This window comes from Poecilia reticulata, chromosome 2 (genome assembly GCF_904066995.2).
Source record: "Poecilia reticulata chromosome 2, P_reticulata-male-v2, whole genome shotgun sequence".
Taxonomy (NCBI): domain Eukaryota; kingdom Metazoa; phylum Chordata; class Actinopteri; order Cyprinodontiformes; family Poeciliidae; genus Poecilia; species Poecilia reticulata.
Window position 1 is genome coordinate 45,515,133 of NC_088831.1, and position 15,789 is coordinate 45,530,921.

The window sequence follows — 15,789 nt, forward strand, 5'->3', positions numbered from 1 at the left end:
GGGTGGATGGATGGATGGATGGATGGATGGATGGGTGGATGGATGGATGGATGGATGGATGGATGGATGGATGGATGGATGGATGGATGGATGGATGGATGGATGGATGGATTTGAAAACTTAAAACTGGATGCAGTTAGAACAGAACTCATTGGTCCAGTTAAAGTACCAGCAGTTTAGTTTGCTTATGATAGGAAAGTAAGACTTTCCCCCAAAAAACAGTTGGCGTGATGCTGCATGATGCTGGGTGATGCTGCGTGATGCTTCATGATGCAGCGTGATGCAGCGTGATACTTTGTGATGCAGCATGATGCTGTGTTATGCTGCGTGATGCTTCGTGATGCTGCGTGATGCTGCGTGATGCTGCGTGATGCAGCGTGATGCTTCATGATGCAGCGTGATGCTTCATGATGCTGCGTGATGCTTCATGATGCTGCGTGATGCTTCATGATGCTGCGTGATGCAGCGTGATGCTTCGTGATGCTTCATGATGCTGCGTGATGCTTCATGATGCAGCGTGATGCTTCATGATGCTGCGTGATGCTGCGTGATGCAGCGTGATGCTTCGTGATGCTTCATGATGCAGCGTGATGCTTCATGATGCTGCGTGATACTGCATGATGCTGGGTGATGCAGCGTGATGCTTCGTGATGCTGCGTGATGCTTCATGATGCTGCGTGATGCAGCGTGATGCTTCGTGATGCTGCGTGATGCTTCATGATGCTGCGTTATGCTTCATGATGCAGCGTGATGCTTCATGATGCTGCGTTATGCTGCGTGATGCTGTGTTATGTTGCGTGATGCTGCGTGATGCTGCGTGATGCTTCATGATGCTGCGTGATGCTTCATGATGCTGCATGATGCTGGGTGATGCAGCGTGATGCTTCGTGATGCTGCGTGATGCTTCATGATGCTGCGTGATGCTTCATGATGCTGCGTGATGCTTCATGATGCTTTGTGATGCAGCATGATGCAGCATGTTGCTGTGTGATGCTGCGTGATGCTTCATGAAGCTGCGTGATGCTTCATGATGCTTTGTGATGCAGCATGATGCTGTGTGATGCTGCGTGATGCTTCATGATGCTGCGTGATGCTTCATTATGCAGCGTGATGCTTCGTGATGCTGCATGATGCTGGGTGATGCAGCGTGATGCTTCATGATGCTGCGTGATGCTTCATGATGCTTTGTGATGCAGCATGATGCTGCGTGATGCTGCGTGATGCTTCATGATGCTGCGTGATGCTTCGTGATGCTGCATGATGCTGGGTGGTGCAGCGTGATGCTTCGTGATGCTGTGTGATGCTTCATGATGCTGGGTGATGCTGCATGATGCTGGGTGATGCAGCGTGATGCTTCGTGATGCTGCGTGATGCTTCATGATGCTTTGTGATGCAGCATGATGCTGTGTGATGCTTCATGATGCTGGGTGATGCTTCATGATGCTGCGTGATGCTTCATGATGCTTTGTGATACAGCATGATGCTTCATGATGCTGCGTGATGCTTCATGATGCAGCGTGATGCTTCATGATGCTGCGTTATGCTGCGTAATGCTGGGTGATGCAGCGTGATGCTTCGTGATGCTGCGTGATGCTTCATGATGCTTTGTGATGCAGCATGATGCTGTGTGATGCTGCGTGATGCTGCATGATGTTTCATGATGCGGCGTGATGCTTCGTGATGTTGCGTGATGCTTCGTGATGCTGCATGATGCTGCGTGATGCTTCGTTATGCTGCGTGATGCTTCGTTATGCTGCGTGATGCTTCGTGATGCTGGGTGATGCTTCATGATGCTGGGTGATGCTTCATGATGCTTTGTGATGCAGCATGATGCTGTGTGATGCTGCGTGATGCTGGGTGATGCTTCATGATGCGGCGTGATGCTTCGTGATGCTGGGTGATGCTTCATGATGCTGGGTGATGCTTCATGATGCTGCATGATGCTTCATGATGCTTTGTGATGCAGCATGATGCTGTGTGATGCTGTGTGATGCTGCATGATGTTTCATGATGCGGCGTGATGCTTCGTGATGTTGCGTGATGCTTCGTGATGCTGCATGATGCTGCGTGATGCTTCGTTATGCTGCGTGATGCTTCGTTATGCTGCGTGATGCTTCGTGATGCTGCGTGATGCTTCGTTGCTGCGTGATGCTTCGTGATGCTGCGTGATGCTTCATGATGCTGGGTGATGCTTCGTTGCTGCGTGATGCTTCGTGATGCTGCGTGATGCTTCATGATGCTTTGTGATGCAGCATGATGCTGTGTGATGCTGCATGATGTTTCATGATGCTGCGTGATGCAACGTGATGCTTCGTGATGCTGCGTGTTGCTTCATGATGCTTCATGATGCTGCGTGATGCTTCATGATGCTGAGTGATGCTTCATGATGCTTCATGATGCTTTGTGATGCAGCATGATGCTGTGTGATGCTGCGTGATGCTGCATGATGCTTCATGATGCTGGGTGATGCACGTGATGCTTCGTGATGCTGCGTGATGCTTCATGATGCTTCATGATGCTGGGTGATGCACGTGATGCTTCATGATGCAGCGTGATGCTTCATGATGCTGCGGGATGCTGCGTGATGCTGTGTTATGTTGCGTGATGCTTCGTTATGCTGCGTGATTCTTCGTGATGCGGCATGATGCTGCGTGATGCTTCGTGATGCTGCGTGATGCTTCGTGATGCGGCATGATGCTTCGTGATGTTGCGTGATGCTTCGTGATGCTGCATGATGCTGCGTGATGCTTCGTTATGCTGCGTGATGCTTCGTTATGCTGCGTGATGCTTCGTGATGCTGCGTGATGCTGCGTGATGCTTCGTTGCTGCGTGATGCTTCGTGATGCTTCGTGATGCTGCGTGATGCTGCGTGATGCTTTGTGATGCTTCGCGATGCTGCATGATGCTTCGTGATGCTGCGTGATGCTGCGTGATGCTGTGTGATGCTGTGTTATGTTGCGTGATGCTGTTATGCTGCGTGATTCTTCGTGATGCTGCGTTATGCTTCGTTATGCTGCGTGATGCTGCGTGATGCTTCGTGATGCTGCGTGATGCTGCGTGATGCTGCGTGACTCGGCATGCAGACACACACACTCACTGGGGGGCAGCGGCTCGTCCACCCTCTGGTATCGGTGGATGTCATTTCGCACCGAAGGCAGCGATCGGACCGGATGGCCGTTAACGGGAGCGTCTGGAGGAAAACCGGTTTACTGGATTATTTCTGGGAGATTTGACCATCTGAGACCAGCAGGAGGCGCCATACCTTCCTCCCTGTCTGTTTCCGCATCCTCCTCCTCCTGAGTCTTGGTCTCTGCCACTTCCTGTCCATCATGACTGCCGCCCGCGGCCTGCAGGCTCCGCCTCCTCACGCCAACCTCCTCTTCCTCCTCCTCCTCTTCCTCCTGCGGCGGCCGGCTGGCGGCCGGAGGATCTGCTTCAGCCTCGGAGGCCACCGCTCTTCCTCCTGTCTCCTCCTCATCATCATCATCATCATCCCCAGGTCGGGAGGTCGGCGGCGGGCCGGGCTCCCCGTCTCCCCCCGGATCGATGGCTGTCGCCGCTCCTTCGTCGGCTTCCTGCACACAGAACCACCTGGGTCAGAACCAGCTCACATGTGGACCAGTTGGACCCTTAAGAATGGATGCTGGCTCCTGATTGGATGACACCTTCGATGTCATCATCAGCTTGTCGCTGCAACATTTGAACGATTCTTTGAGAGGAACTGATTCATAAACCCAGTTCCTGTTGGAGAGCCAAACTCACCACGGCAGTAGCCATGGTAACCGCTCCGCTGTCTGATGAGGAGCCGGCGGTCTGAGGTGCCGTTGCCATGGAGAAGGAATCCATCTCTGACGTAGGGTCTTCGCCTGGCGCCCCTTCCTGTTCCTGAGCCTCCACTGCCTCTGGCAAAGCATCATGGGTAACAGTCTGCTCCTCCTCCACCTCTAGGAAAACCTCTGGCTCCAAACCGTCATCCAGGTCCAGACCCGGCTCTGCACCCAGGGCGTCCCCAGGCCCTCCGTCCGGCCCCTGCAGCAGGGCCTCCGGTTCGTCCAGGAACAGGTCGTCATCGTCGGGGCCGCCGCCATCAGCTGGCTCTCCGTTCAGCAGCAGCGGCGACGGCGGCAGGGGCAGCAGATCGTTGATGGCAGAGCGGTCCTCGTCCTCGTCAGAGTCGATGTGCAGGATGTCGCTGAGCCTGGTGTGCGTGGGGAAGCTGGAGCACAGCCTGGGTGAGGCGGCGCCCAGGGGCCTCTCACCGGGCCCCTTGGGTGCCTCGATGGCGTCCAGACCCTCGCTCAGCGACCGCTGGAGGATGGAGCGCTCACAAACCGCCGCCGCCTCCACGAAGCGCGTCGGACGCACGGCGGGCAGCTCCTTCTCCGGCAGGGCGGCGGCCCCGCCTTCCCACAGCCCATGAGGCCCCTGAGGGCCCGTGGGGGAGAGGCCGGCGGACACCACGCCTGGCAACGGGTGGGGCAGGTCCTCGTCGTCTGACGGCGTTCCCGGGGCACCGTTCAGGCCGATGATGGAGTCCGGCGAGGCACCTGCAGCGCAACAGAGGCTGGTGAGGACGGAGGCAGGTGGGTGGGGTCATAGGGTCACGGGGGCGGAGCCTGGCTCACCATCGGGCCCCGTGGACGTCAGCTCCACCCGGAACTGCAGCTGGCCGCTGACGTGTTCGGTGGGCAGGCGGCGGCACAGCGGGAAGCTGACCGGCTGGACCCTGCACAGGAAATGGGAAGTAGGAAACAGGAAGTAGGAAGCAAGATCCACATAGGCTCAGATATATACATACTCCCCACTCTGTTATCAGATAATCAGATTTCTCCTCCTCCGTTTCGCCTGTTTTCAGGTTTCAGGTCTTTTGGTCTCCGTCCCTTTAATGCAAATAAGCTGCTGCTGGCTCCGCCCCCTCATCTCCATGTTAACTGTGCAACAGTCCGTCTGCGACCCAGAAGCAGAAGAAGCTTCAACAATTAAACCCTGCTCTGCTGGGGTTGCTAGGCAACGGGACAGGGCTGGGGTTGCTAGGCAACGGGGCAGGGCTGGGGTTGCTAGGCAACAGGACAGGGCTGGGGTTGCTAGGCAACGGGGCAGTTCCACCTGATTCTGACCTCACAACCAGAAGGCTTTTGAAGCAGATCCTTTTCCAGACACCAAAAAAACTTGAATTTATTTCCAGAAATCGTCTGGATGATTCATTTTAAGCGTCTGGATGTTTTTCAGGCAGAAATAAAAACATGAACAAATCAGCGTAAAGGTTCCAACTGGAACCAGTTAATCAGTTTAAACTGTCTCTATGACCTCCAGCTCCATTTGAGCTGTGTGGCGTTCAGACATCCGCCATGATTGCGTGTCCTACCCTGGAATCTTCTCGATGAGCCGCTGCACAGGGATGGCCAGCTGACCCAGGAATCGCTTGATGATCGGACGACTTTTAGCAAACTTGTCTTTCACCTCAATGTACAGGATGTCCGTCATCAGCGCCACGAAGGTGTATTTCTGTGAGGAAGGATGAGAGGTGTGAGGAGGCGCCGGAGGGAGGTGCCGCGCCGTGCGGAGGAGGCTCACCTCGCCGTGCCAGACGGGGTTGGTGGTGTTGGCGATAATGGCCGACCGGCGCTCCTGTCCGTGGTGGCTGAAGACCGGGAAGATGTTTCTCTTCCCGGGATGGATGGACATCTTCAGGTACGGGTCCGGATTGAAAAACATGCCTTTCTTCAAGCCGGTGGAGCGCAGATCTGCAACGAAACGACCCGAGATCACGAACCAGAGTCTCCGTCCTGGTTCCTGGACATGTGGAGCTGCAGGACAATAAAACCTAAACTGCCCCAACATGAGCTGCTTGAAATGAATGGAGTTAGAGAAAGAGGCCAAAATGACGTCTGAAGTTACACAGTCGACAACCAGCAGCAATAATCTGCCAAACATCTGGAGTCGTAGATTCACCATTTCATTCATTCACTCATAAATATCAGTTTCTAACTAAATGCTTCGTTTGCAAGCAAAACACATCAAACTGAAAAAGTTAGCAAGCTAAACATTGTAGCTGCTAACTATGCTGGAGCTATTTAGTAGCTTATTTAGCTCGATGCTAAACAGCTAGCTTACAGCTAGCTGGTTTGAGGTTCTGAAGCTAACAGGTTAGCATGCTAGCTACACATTCAGTCTGAAACAGCATCTTCCTTCTGCTCTATAGATCCGTCTCTCCTCACCGGTCAGAGTGAAGCTGATGAGTTTCCGTGGATGTTCGACGCCGACCTGCTCTGCCAGACCCTCCACCTGCACACAGAGCAAACACGCCGCTCTGTTCAGGGTCGTGACCTTTGACCTGCTGGACTCTGACATGGAGCTCTGGGGATGGATCTGCTGAATAAGCTTTTTCTTGTTGTTTCAATTTGTTTTTACCTTTTTAATTCATTATTTTTTAAATTTTACTTATTTAATTTTAATGTTTTTATTATTATTTTACATTTTCTTATTTAGTATTTATTTTTATATATGTTTTCTTTACTTGTTTAAATGTAATTAGTTTTAATTTTCTTTCTTTTTATTCATATTTTACATTTTAAAAGTTATTTTTTCCATACATCTGTATATTTTGGGAATAATCTTCCTCTGGAGGTGATGATGGAGGTCAGTGATGACCTTTGACCCTTCTGTCTGTCCAAACTGAGTGATTATTTTGATTTGATGAATGAACTGATATAAACTACTGTAGTTTCTTGTGGTTTTTATCGGTTAAACGTTTAAAAATCATTTTAAACAGAAATGGGTTTTAGAGTTTGAACTTTTTCCTGAAGGTCAAAACTTCAGTCATGAATTCATGTTCCAACATGAGCTGCTGGTTCCATGAACTGGTAACCAGCGAGGCTCATCCTGCAGGTTGTGACGGAGCAGAACCGGGTTGGAACCCACCAGAACCGCCGGGTTCTTCACCGTGATGCAGGGCGTCGTCGCCCGCAGGGCTCCGCTCACTCCGTGGTAATACTTGAAGCAGATCCTGGTCTCCGCTGTGAGGAAGGAAAAACATCATCATCATCATCGGTTCAGACACCCCAGCTTCCTGCTGACCGGATCCGACCCGGCTCCGAACTCACGCTCCATGAAGTAGGGTCCGGGCTCCAGCCTCCAGACGATCTGGCCCCTCTGGGTCCCGTTGACGCCTCGGTTCTTGCAGTCCCACACGTTGGACGGACTGGTCTCATCTGGAAACACAGCGGTTATTTTTACCCCTCAGACATCTGCCGCCCAGCTGCAGCAGCTGCAGCTGCAGCAGCGCCGCAGCGCATTGTCTCTGCAGACTCGGCATCCAAAGCTCACGTTTACCTTTAATCAGTGAAATTCTCTCCAGAAATAACTTCCTGTGACCGCCGAGCAGAAGGACGAACTTCCTGGAGTTAAAACACGGATGGGGGATTCCGCTGTACGTAGCACTTTTATACTCAGATTAATGAGGAGCCAAACCTGGAGCTGTGTGTGTGTGTGTGTGTGTGTGTGTGTGTGTGTGTGTGTGTGTGTGTGTGTGTGTGTGTGTGTGTGTGTGTGTGTGGTGTGTGTGTGTGTGTGTGTGTGTGTGTGTTATTGAATGTCTGCTTAGTCGAGGGAAGAGGCGGCTATGAGACCCCGCTGCAGGTAATTAAGTCCTGGCAGTTTCTGATCAATATGAAGTCACCTGGCACAGACTCTTCTTCTGTGGTTTATTTTCTGCTTCACAGAACAAAGAAACGTCCAAAATGAGCCTCCAGAAAACAACCAACTTTCCTTCCTGCTTCATTTCTAATGAAACTACAAACATTTGGCCAAATCAGAAACGCAGCAGCGCGGCATCTTAAACCAGATCAAACTGTTTCTGGGGCAAATTTCATTTTAACATGAAGAACCAAAAATCCAGGCACAAAGAGAATAACTAAATAAAAATAAACTAAGAGAAACTTCATGAAGATTCAGAAAGAAAACACATTTAATACCTAGAAGAGCAGAAACACAGCAGGGCAGCACCACAATAATAAATCTAAACTCTAATTAAATAAACTCTAGGAAATAATAAAATGGGCGTCACTTCTGATGAGCTGCTGTTCAGACAGTGTTTGCTTACTGGGCGTAAACTGGGATCAGTGGTGTGGAAGTTTACAGCTGATCCAACGCAAATCCAACTTTTTCACAGCTGTCTGATTGGACTGATGCTGATATCAGATCGATCCGATCTGCTGCTGTCCTGTAGCTTCCAGGTCGTAAACTGTTCACTGAGAAGCCGAATCATTTAGAAACATGGACCACAAAGCGTCAGAACCTGCTGTGGTCGTGGTCACGGTGTTCTGACTGACCGGCTGTGTTGCTGTTTCATGATTTGGCACAAAACAACATGAAGCTTCATTTTTTAACGGGTTTGTTAAAATATAAACAAAAATGATTAGCAGGTGTAATAACATGAGCAGAATGGTTATGATGCTCTGTTCTAATCGTAGCAGGAGTTAAATCCTCTCAGTCTGCAGACTGGACCCACAGCAGGCAGGTTCTGCTAGTTCTGCCGGGTTGGGGGTGTGAATACTTCTGCAGCTGTAAACCAAAGCAATGCTTGTGCTGACTGCAGAGACAACCCGGCATTTGGAGTATAAAGTGTCCAGGAGGGGACATCCGCACTCAGCTCTTCCTCATGGGGAGAACTCTCAGCTGGTTCCGGTTCTGGATGCTGATCGCTGGATCAGGTTTCAGCAGCATGGACAGAACCGCATGGACAGAACAGCGTCGGCGCCGTGAATCCCCGTCAAATTCACATCTACAAGCAGGATTGGCCAACACAACCGCTGGGACGGACTGTGTGTCAATGTAATGAGGGTGTGTGTTGAAACGCGTGTTGACTCAGCCTCCAGGCTAACGCTAACACTTCAGCAGCTAACGCTTCAGCAGCTAACGCCTCAGCAGCTAACGCTTCAGCAGCTAATGCTTCAGCAGCTAACGCCTCAGCAGCTAACGCTTCAGCAGCTAACGCCTCAGCAGCTAACGCTTCAGCAGCTAACAACTCAGCAGCTAATGCTTCAGCAGCTAACGCCTCAGCAGCTAACGCTTCAGCAGCTAACGCTTCAGCAGCTAACGCCTCAGCAGCTAACGCTTCAGCAGCTAACGCCTCAGCAGCTAACGCTACAGCAGCTAACGCCTCAGCAGCTAACAACTCAGCAGCTAATGCTTCAGCAGCTAACGCCTCAGCAGCTAACGCTTCAGCAGCTAACGCCTCAGCAGCTAACGCCTCAGCAGCTAACGCCTCAGCAGCTAACAACTCAGCAGCTAACAACTCAGCAGCTAACACTTCACCAGCTAACGCCTCAGCAGCTAACGCTTCAGCCTGGACTGTAGAGTTCTCCAGGCTGGACCTGGATCCGCTCAGCGCTCCTGGAATGAAACACCTGGATAGGCTGAAAGCCTCGATCCGGGTCAATCATCCCTCAGACTCAAAGCCAATGAGATTCCAAACAGACAGATATTCTGTTTGTTTCTTCTGGTTCTGCTCGTCCTCAGTTTAAGGTTTAGATCTGGAGAACCCAAACGGTCAATGAGTCACAAACTAACAGCATGAGATATCACTGGTTACAACCAAAATGATTGCGCTAACGTTAAGGAACCCCAAGGCGTTCCCAGGCCATAGAGAGACATCGTCCCTCCAGCGTGTCCTGGGTCTCCCCTCCTCCCGGTGGGACCTGAACTCCTCACCAGGGAGGCGTCCAGGAGGCATCCTGACCAGATGCCCGAGCCTCAACTGGCTCCTCTCGACGTGGAGGAGCAGCGGCTCTACTCTGAGTCCCTCCCGGATGACCGAGCTTCTCTCTCTAAGGGAGAGCCCAGCCACCCTGCGGAGGAGGAAACCCATTTCGGCCGCTTGTATCCGTGATCTCGTTCTTTCGGTCATGACCCAAAGCTCATGACCATAGATGAGGGTGGGAACGTAGATCGACCGGTAAATCGAGAGCTTCGCTTTTTGGCTCAGCTCTCTCTTCACCACGACGGACCGGTACAGCGCCCGCTTCACGGCAGACGCTGCCCCAATCCGCCTGTCGATCTCCCTTCTTCCCTCATTATGAACAAGATCCCCAGATACTTAAACTCCTCCACTTGAGGCAGGACGACCCCCCTGACCCGGAGAAGGCACTCTACCCTTTTCCGGCTCAAGACCATGGCCTCGGATTTGGAGGCACTGAGCCTCATCCCGGCCGCTTCACACTCGGCTGCGAACCGCTCCAGTGAGAGCTGCAGATCACGTTCCGATGAAGCCAACAGGACCACATCATCCGCAAAAAGCAGAGATGTGATCCTAAGGCCACCAAAACGGATCAACACCTCGACTGGTCAGAGATTCTGTCCATGAAGGTAATGAACAGAATCGGTGACAAAGGGCAGCCTTGGCGGAGTCCAACTCTCACCGGAAACGAGCCCGACTTACTGCCGGCAATGCGGACCAGACTCTGACACCGGTCATACAGGGACCTGACGGCCCGTATCAAAGGGCCCGGTACCCCATACTCCCGGAGTACCCCCCACAGGGCCCCCCGAGGGACACGGTCGAACGCCTTCTCCAAGTCCACAAAACACATGTAGACTGGTTGGGCGAACTCCCAGAACCCTCCAGGACCTGCTGAGGGTGGAGAGCTGGTCCAGTGTTCCACGACCAGAACCAGAACCACACTGCTCTTCCTGAATCCGAGGTTCGACTATCCGACGGACCCTCCTCTCCAGGACCCCTGAATAGACCTTACCAGGGAGGCTTAAGAGTGTGAACCCCTGTAATTGGAGCACACTCTCCAGTCCCCCTTTTTAAACAGGGGGACCACCACCCCAGTCTGCCAGTCCAGGGGAACTGCCCCCGATGTCCATGCGATATTGCAGAGTCGCGTTAGCCAACACAACCCCGCAACATCCAGAGCCTTAAGGAACTCCAGGCAGATCACATCCACCCCCGGGGCCCTGCCATCGAAGAGCTTTTTGACCACCTCGGCGACCTCGTCCCCAGAGATTGGAGAGCCCAACCCAGAGTCCCCAGGCTCAGCTTCCTCAACAGAAGGCATGTTGGTGGGATTAAGGTCTTTGAAGTATTCCGCCCACCGGCCCACAACGTCCCGAGTTGAGGTCAGCAGCGCACCATCCGATGAGACGATAACAAAGTCAATCATCGATCTGCGGCCTAGGGCGCCCTGGTGCCAAGTGCACATCTGGACGCCCTTATGCCTGAACATGGTGTTCGTGATGGACAATCCGTGATGAGCACAGAAGTCCAACAACAGAACACCGCTTGGGTTCAGATCGGGGGGGCCGTTCCTCCCAACCACGCCTCTCCAGGTCTCACTGTCATTGCCCACGTGAGCGTTGAAGTCTCCCAGTAGAACAAGGGAGTCCCCAGGAGGGGCACTCTCCAGTACCCCCTCTAAGGACTCCAAGAAGGGTGGGTAATCTGAACTGCCGTTCGGCCCGTAAGCACAAACAACAGTCAGAACCCGTCCCCCCACCCGTAGGCGGAGGGAGGCTACCCTCTCGTTCACCGGGGTAAACCCCAACGTACAGGCGCCCAAATGGGGGGCAACAAGTACGCCCACTCCAGCCCGGCGCCTCTCACCGTGGGCAACTCCAGAGTGGAAGTACGTCCAGCCCCTCTCAAGGAGACTGGTTCCAGAACCAGAGCCATGTGTCGAGGTGAGGCCGACTATTTCTAGCCGGAACCTCTCAGCCTCGCACACTAGCTCCGGCTCCTTCCCCACCAGAGAGGTGACGTTCCACATCCCAAGAGCTTCTGCAGCCGAGGACCAGACTGCCAGGGTAACCAATATTATATATTTGATAATATTTGTAGAAATTATTATTTATTGATAAAAAATAATAATAATAAATTGCTCTTGAGGCCCCCTGGTGGCCGCGGTAGGTACTGCACGCTCCGGATTTGCTCTTTGCTGCCGATTTTGGTTTTGGTTGATATGAATGTTTTTGTCTGAAATGTTGCTAAATGCAGCAGAAGGTCACTGAGTTCACAGGGGGTGAATATTGTTAACTAAACGTTCAGACCTGGTGGGTCAGTCTGACCTCTGACTGCAGAGCAGAAGGACAGAGGCTGATTTATAGGCTGATGAAGGTGAGATCAGCTTCATGTATCAGTATCGGCCGATCAAATCGGCTCCCAGAAATCGACTGGTGGATGAATCAGTTGGCCAATAAATGTGTCCTATTATGTTTATAGTGTAAACAGCCAGAGATGCAGTGAGTTTATAGCAGGAGTGAGAATCTGATGATGGGACGGCTGGATGCAGCCGGTCCACAGAACTAGAGGGCCCAAAACCAGATGGGTCTGGGCCCCATGGAGGCTTAGGGCCCCATGGAGGTCTGGGCCCCATGGAGGCTTAGGGCCCCATGGAGGTCTGGGCCCCATGGAGGCTTAGGGCCCCATGGAGGTCTGGGCCCCATGGAGGCTTAGGGCCCCATGGAGGCTGGGCCCCATGGAGGCTTAGGGCCCCATGGAGGCTGAGGGCCCCATGGAGGCTTAGGGCCCCATGGAGGCTTGGACCCCATGGAGGCTTAGGGCCCCATGGAGGCTTGGACCCCATGGATGCTTAGGGCCCCATGGAGGCTGAGGGCCCCATGGAGGCTTAGGGCCCCATGGAGGCTTGGACCCCATGGATGCTTAGGGCCCCATGGAGGCTGAGGGCCCCATGGAGGCTTAGGGCCCCATGGAGGCTGAGGGCCCCATGGAGGCTGAGGGCTCCATAGAGGCTTGGGGGCCCATGCAGGCTTGGACCGGCCCTGAGCAATAATAATGAAAGTTAATTCTGCTAATGCTAAAGCGTATAGCGCTTTAGCATTAAGGTAAATTAGTTTTAATTTATTTCTCCAGAGATAAACTAAGTGATTTATATTATTTAACATTTAAATTTAAGACTTATTTGGTAAATTTTCTTTGTAAAATGCAAACAATCATCACAGTTTGATTGTTTCCGCAGCTACAATCTGATGCTATGAGTTTAATAGTTTGTGTCAGTTTGTTCACAAAAACACCTCAGCCAATAAGAACCAGTGACTGGTTTAAGCTCCGCCCCCTCTCCCAGAATCCACCAGGCCCCTGGGTCGGAGGCCCCGTCCCGGTTCTGGACTCACCGATGTGGTACAGCCCGATCCAGTCGGTGGCGTCCACCTCCTCCTTGATGTCCCAGGTGATGACCAGGTTCTGGCCGCGGTTCAGCGTGTGCTCCAGCGTGGACGCCGTGAGCGAGGAGCGGCTCTGCGACGTCACCAGGTCGGTGTCGCTGTTGGCCCTCGTGAGCCCGACCGGCCCGCCGATGACGGAGGCGGCGTCCGCGGCCGCCCCGCCGCGCTCCGCCAGCGTCCGCAGGTTCTCCGGGCTCAGCGTGTGGCGCAGGTGAGGGCTGCGCCGGCGGGGGGCGGACAGGTGTTCGCGGCCTCCCACCGACAGGTTGGGGGGGTTGTGGGAGCGGGTCCTGGGTGGGAGGACCGCGGTGGCGAGGGACGGACGCATGCTGGGCGGCGGCTCAGTCACTGACGTACAGAAGAGGAAGAAGAGGAAGAAGAGGAAGAAGAGGAGCGTCTGGACCGAACCTTAAAGCGCTGCTGCTGCCGGATCTGGATACTTGTGACTGTCTGACCCAAACCTAAGCACTTCACGGACCGCCATGGTCACAGGTCAAAGGTCACAGTTCAGGTTCAGGAACCTCAGGGGAGCAGAGAGGAAACCAGAATTAGAATTAAATGAATCAAACTGAGCAGCCTGAGTCCAGCACCGTCCAGCTGCTGGTCTCCAAGATGGCCGCCTAGCATCGAGTCGCTAACACGCTAAATATTTAACCTCAAGCTAATATTTAACTAGCTAAATATTAGCTGGAAGCAAAATATTTAGCTAGCAGCTAATATAAACACTGCTAATGTATAGCTAGCATGCTAAATATTTAGGTTCAGACTAGCATGTAGCTATCTAAACATTTAGCTTGCTAACTAAATATTTGATGTTAAATATTTAGTTCAGTTTGATTATATTGCTAAATATTGAGCTAAAGCTAAAAAGAATGAAACATGGAGAAGCAGCTTTTATTCTCAAATCTGGAACAAACTTCCAGAAAACTGCAGAACAGCCGAAACCCTGAGTTCCTTTAAGTGAATGCTAGCCTAGATAGAGCTGCTTTTCAACCATATAAAACATGTACAACTTTTCATTAGTTTAATTTATTTTGACACTAAACCGTAACGTGAGTCCGACGCTGAAGTTTGGTCCGAACCGGGTCACCAACAGAACCGGATCCAACAGTGTTGATCTGAGGCCAAACTCCTCTCTCTGCTATCTGGCAGCAGCTGAAGGATTTCACTTATTGTCTCCACGTGACACATGAAACCTTTCAAATTAAAAGCGGGCAGCGGGTTTTATCTGGAATCGATGCGGCTGAACAGAACCGCCGACCCGGCCGCCGCAGCACCGAGTTTCCACCGGGATGAATCAGAAGGAAAGCAGGACGTCCTCGACAAGATCGCACACACACACACACACACACACACACACACACACACACACACACACACACACACACACACTGAAACCTCACACAGGGATTTACGGGAGAATAAACCTCCATCCAGATGCAGGGCGCCGTAAATCCGGCTCACATGGCCGACCCGGTCTGATTCTGGGTCTCCTCCCAGAAACCAGCTGCTGTGACGTTGCCATGGTTACGTAACGGCTCCACAGATGCTGGGCGGGATGCCGGGAGCAGACCGGACCGGCCTGCAGGTGGAGATCGGTGCGGACGGGTGCAGAGGTTCTGCTCTGTAATCCCGCCTCCTGTCCGGACTGACCCGGATTGCCGACCCGTTTCCAGGGAAACCGTCTCCAGAGGAACCGGTCCGGTTTCTGTGGTTCTGAACCTTATGGATCCAAAACACGCTGCAGAGGGGCCCAGATCGCGGTGCGGGGGCCGTTTCTGTCCGCTGGCAGAACAGATTCACCAATTTATCTTACAGAAAAATTATTTCTTCTTCAAAAAGTACAAGGTGCAAAAAATCAAGTTTTTGGTTTTTCACCTGAACATTTTAGCTCAAACTCTGACCTGCTTTTATTCTGAAACCCAAATAATAAATGATCCAAACCGGCAGAACCCGACCCGTCCTGATCCGTTTTCTACAAAACGAAAATCGGTTTTCTTTAAAAATAATCAGCTTCACTTTATTATTATCGATACAATAAAAAAGACAAAACATTTTTTAAATATTTATACATTTTGTTTCGCCTCGTGCTTTTACTGAAGCATTTAGTCAAAACGTTTATACAGCTGGCTGACCTTTGACCTCCATCTGGGTTCATTAGAGCAGTGGTCCCCAACCTTTTTAGCTGCGGGGGGGGGGGGGTGGGGGGGGTGTTGTTGGTGTCCCACTAAATACTGAATATTCACAGTTTGGGTTGTCTTGGCCTTTTTACCGCAGCCTGTGGGTTTTTTCCTGACTGGGAACGAGAACCACCTGCTGAATGTGACGGCAGCCAATCAGAAAGCGCGGTGAGAACTGAGGGGAATCCAAACAGCTGACATATCGGAGATGATATGTGGAAATGTTTATTATTAAATCTAAAGGTCATTATTATGTTTATTCAGTTAAAAATGTTAACTATGAAAAAACATTCACCTCCAAATCATAGTGCAGCAAATAGAGCGGGTGCTCCCGTCGTCTTTCATCCACCGCCTTTTCTTTTTGTTTCATCTTTTATCTCTTAAAATGATTCCACAAACTATCACTGTTGCTTCTACATCGTCATCC

General features: G+C 51.9%; 1 protein-coding gene across 1 annotated transcript in view; it reads right to left on the reverse strand.

Moving 5' to 3' along the window:
• Positions 1-15,789, reverse strand: part of hecw2a (HECT, C2 and WW domain containing E3 ubiquitin protein ligase 2a) — a 34,259-nt gene that overhangs the window by 16,014 nt on the left and 2,456 nt on the right. The window contains exons 2-11 of the mRNA XM_008404333.3: positions 13,132-13,703; positions 7,104-7,211; positions 6,922-7,016; positions 6,219-6,285; positions 5,575-5,744; positions 5,366-5,505; positions 4,626-4,726; positions 3,763-4,547; positions 3,263-3,575; positions 3,098-3,190 (exon numbers count right to left, since the gene is read on the reverse strand). Of these exons, the coding sequence (XP_008402555.2) occupies positions 3,098-3,190; positions 3,263-3,575; positions 3,763-4,547; positions 4,626-4,726; positions 5,366-5,505; positions 5,575-5,744; positions 6,219-6,285; positions 6,922-7,016; positions 7,104-7,211; positions 13,132-13,510 (2,251 nt within the window). The 5' untranslated portion in view covers positions 13,511-13,703. The remainder of the gene's footprint in view (positions 1-3,097; positions 3,191-3,262; positions 3,576-3,762; positions 4,548-4,625; positions 4,727-5,365; positions 5,506-5,574; positions 5,745-6,218; positions 6,286-6,921; positions 7,017-7,103; positions 7,212-13,131; positions 13,704-15,789) is intronic.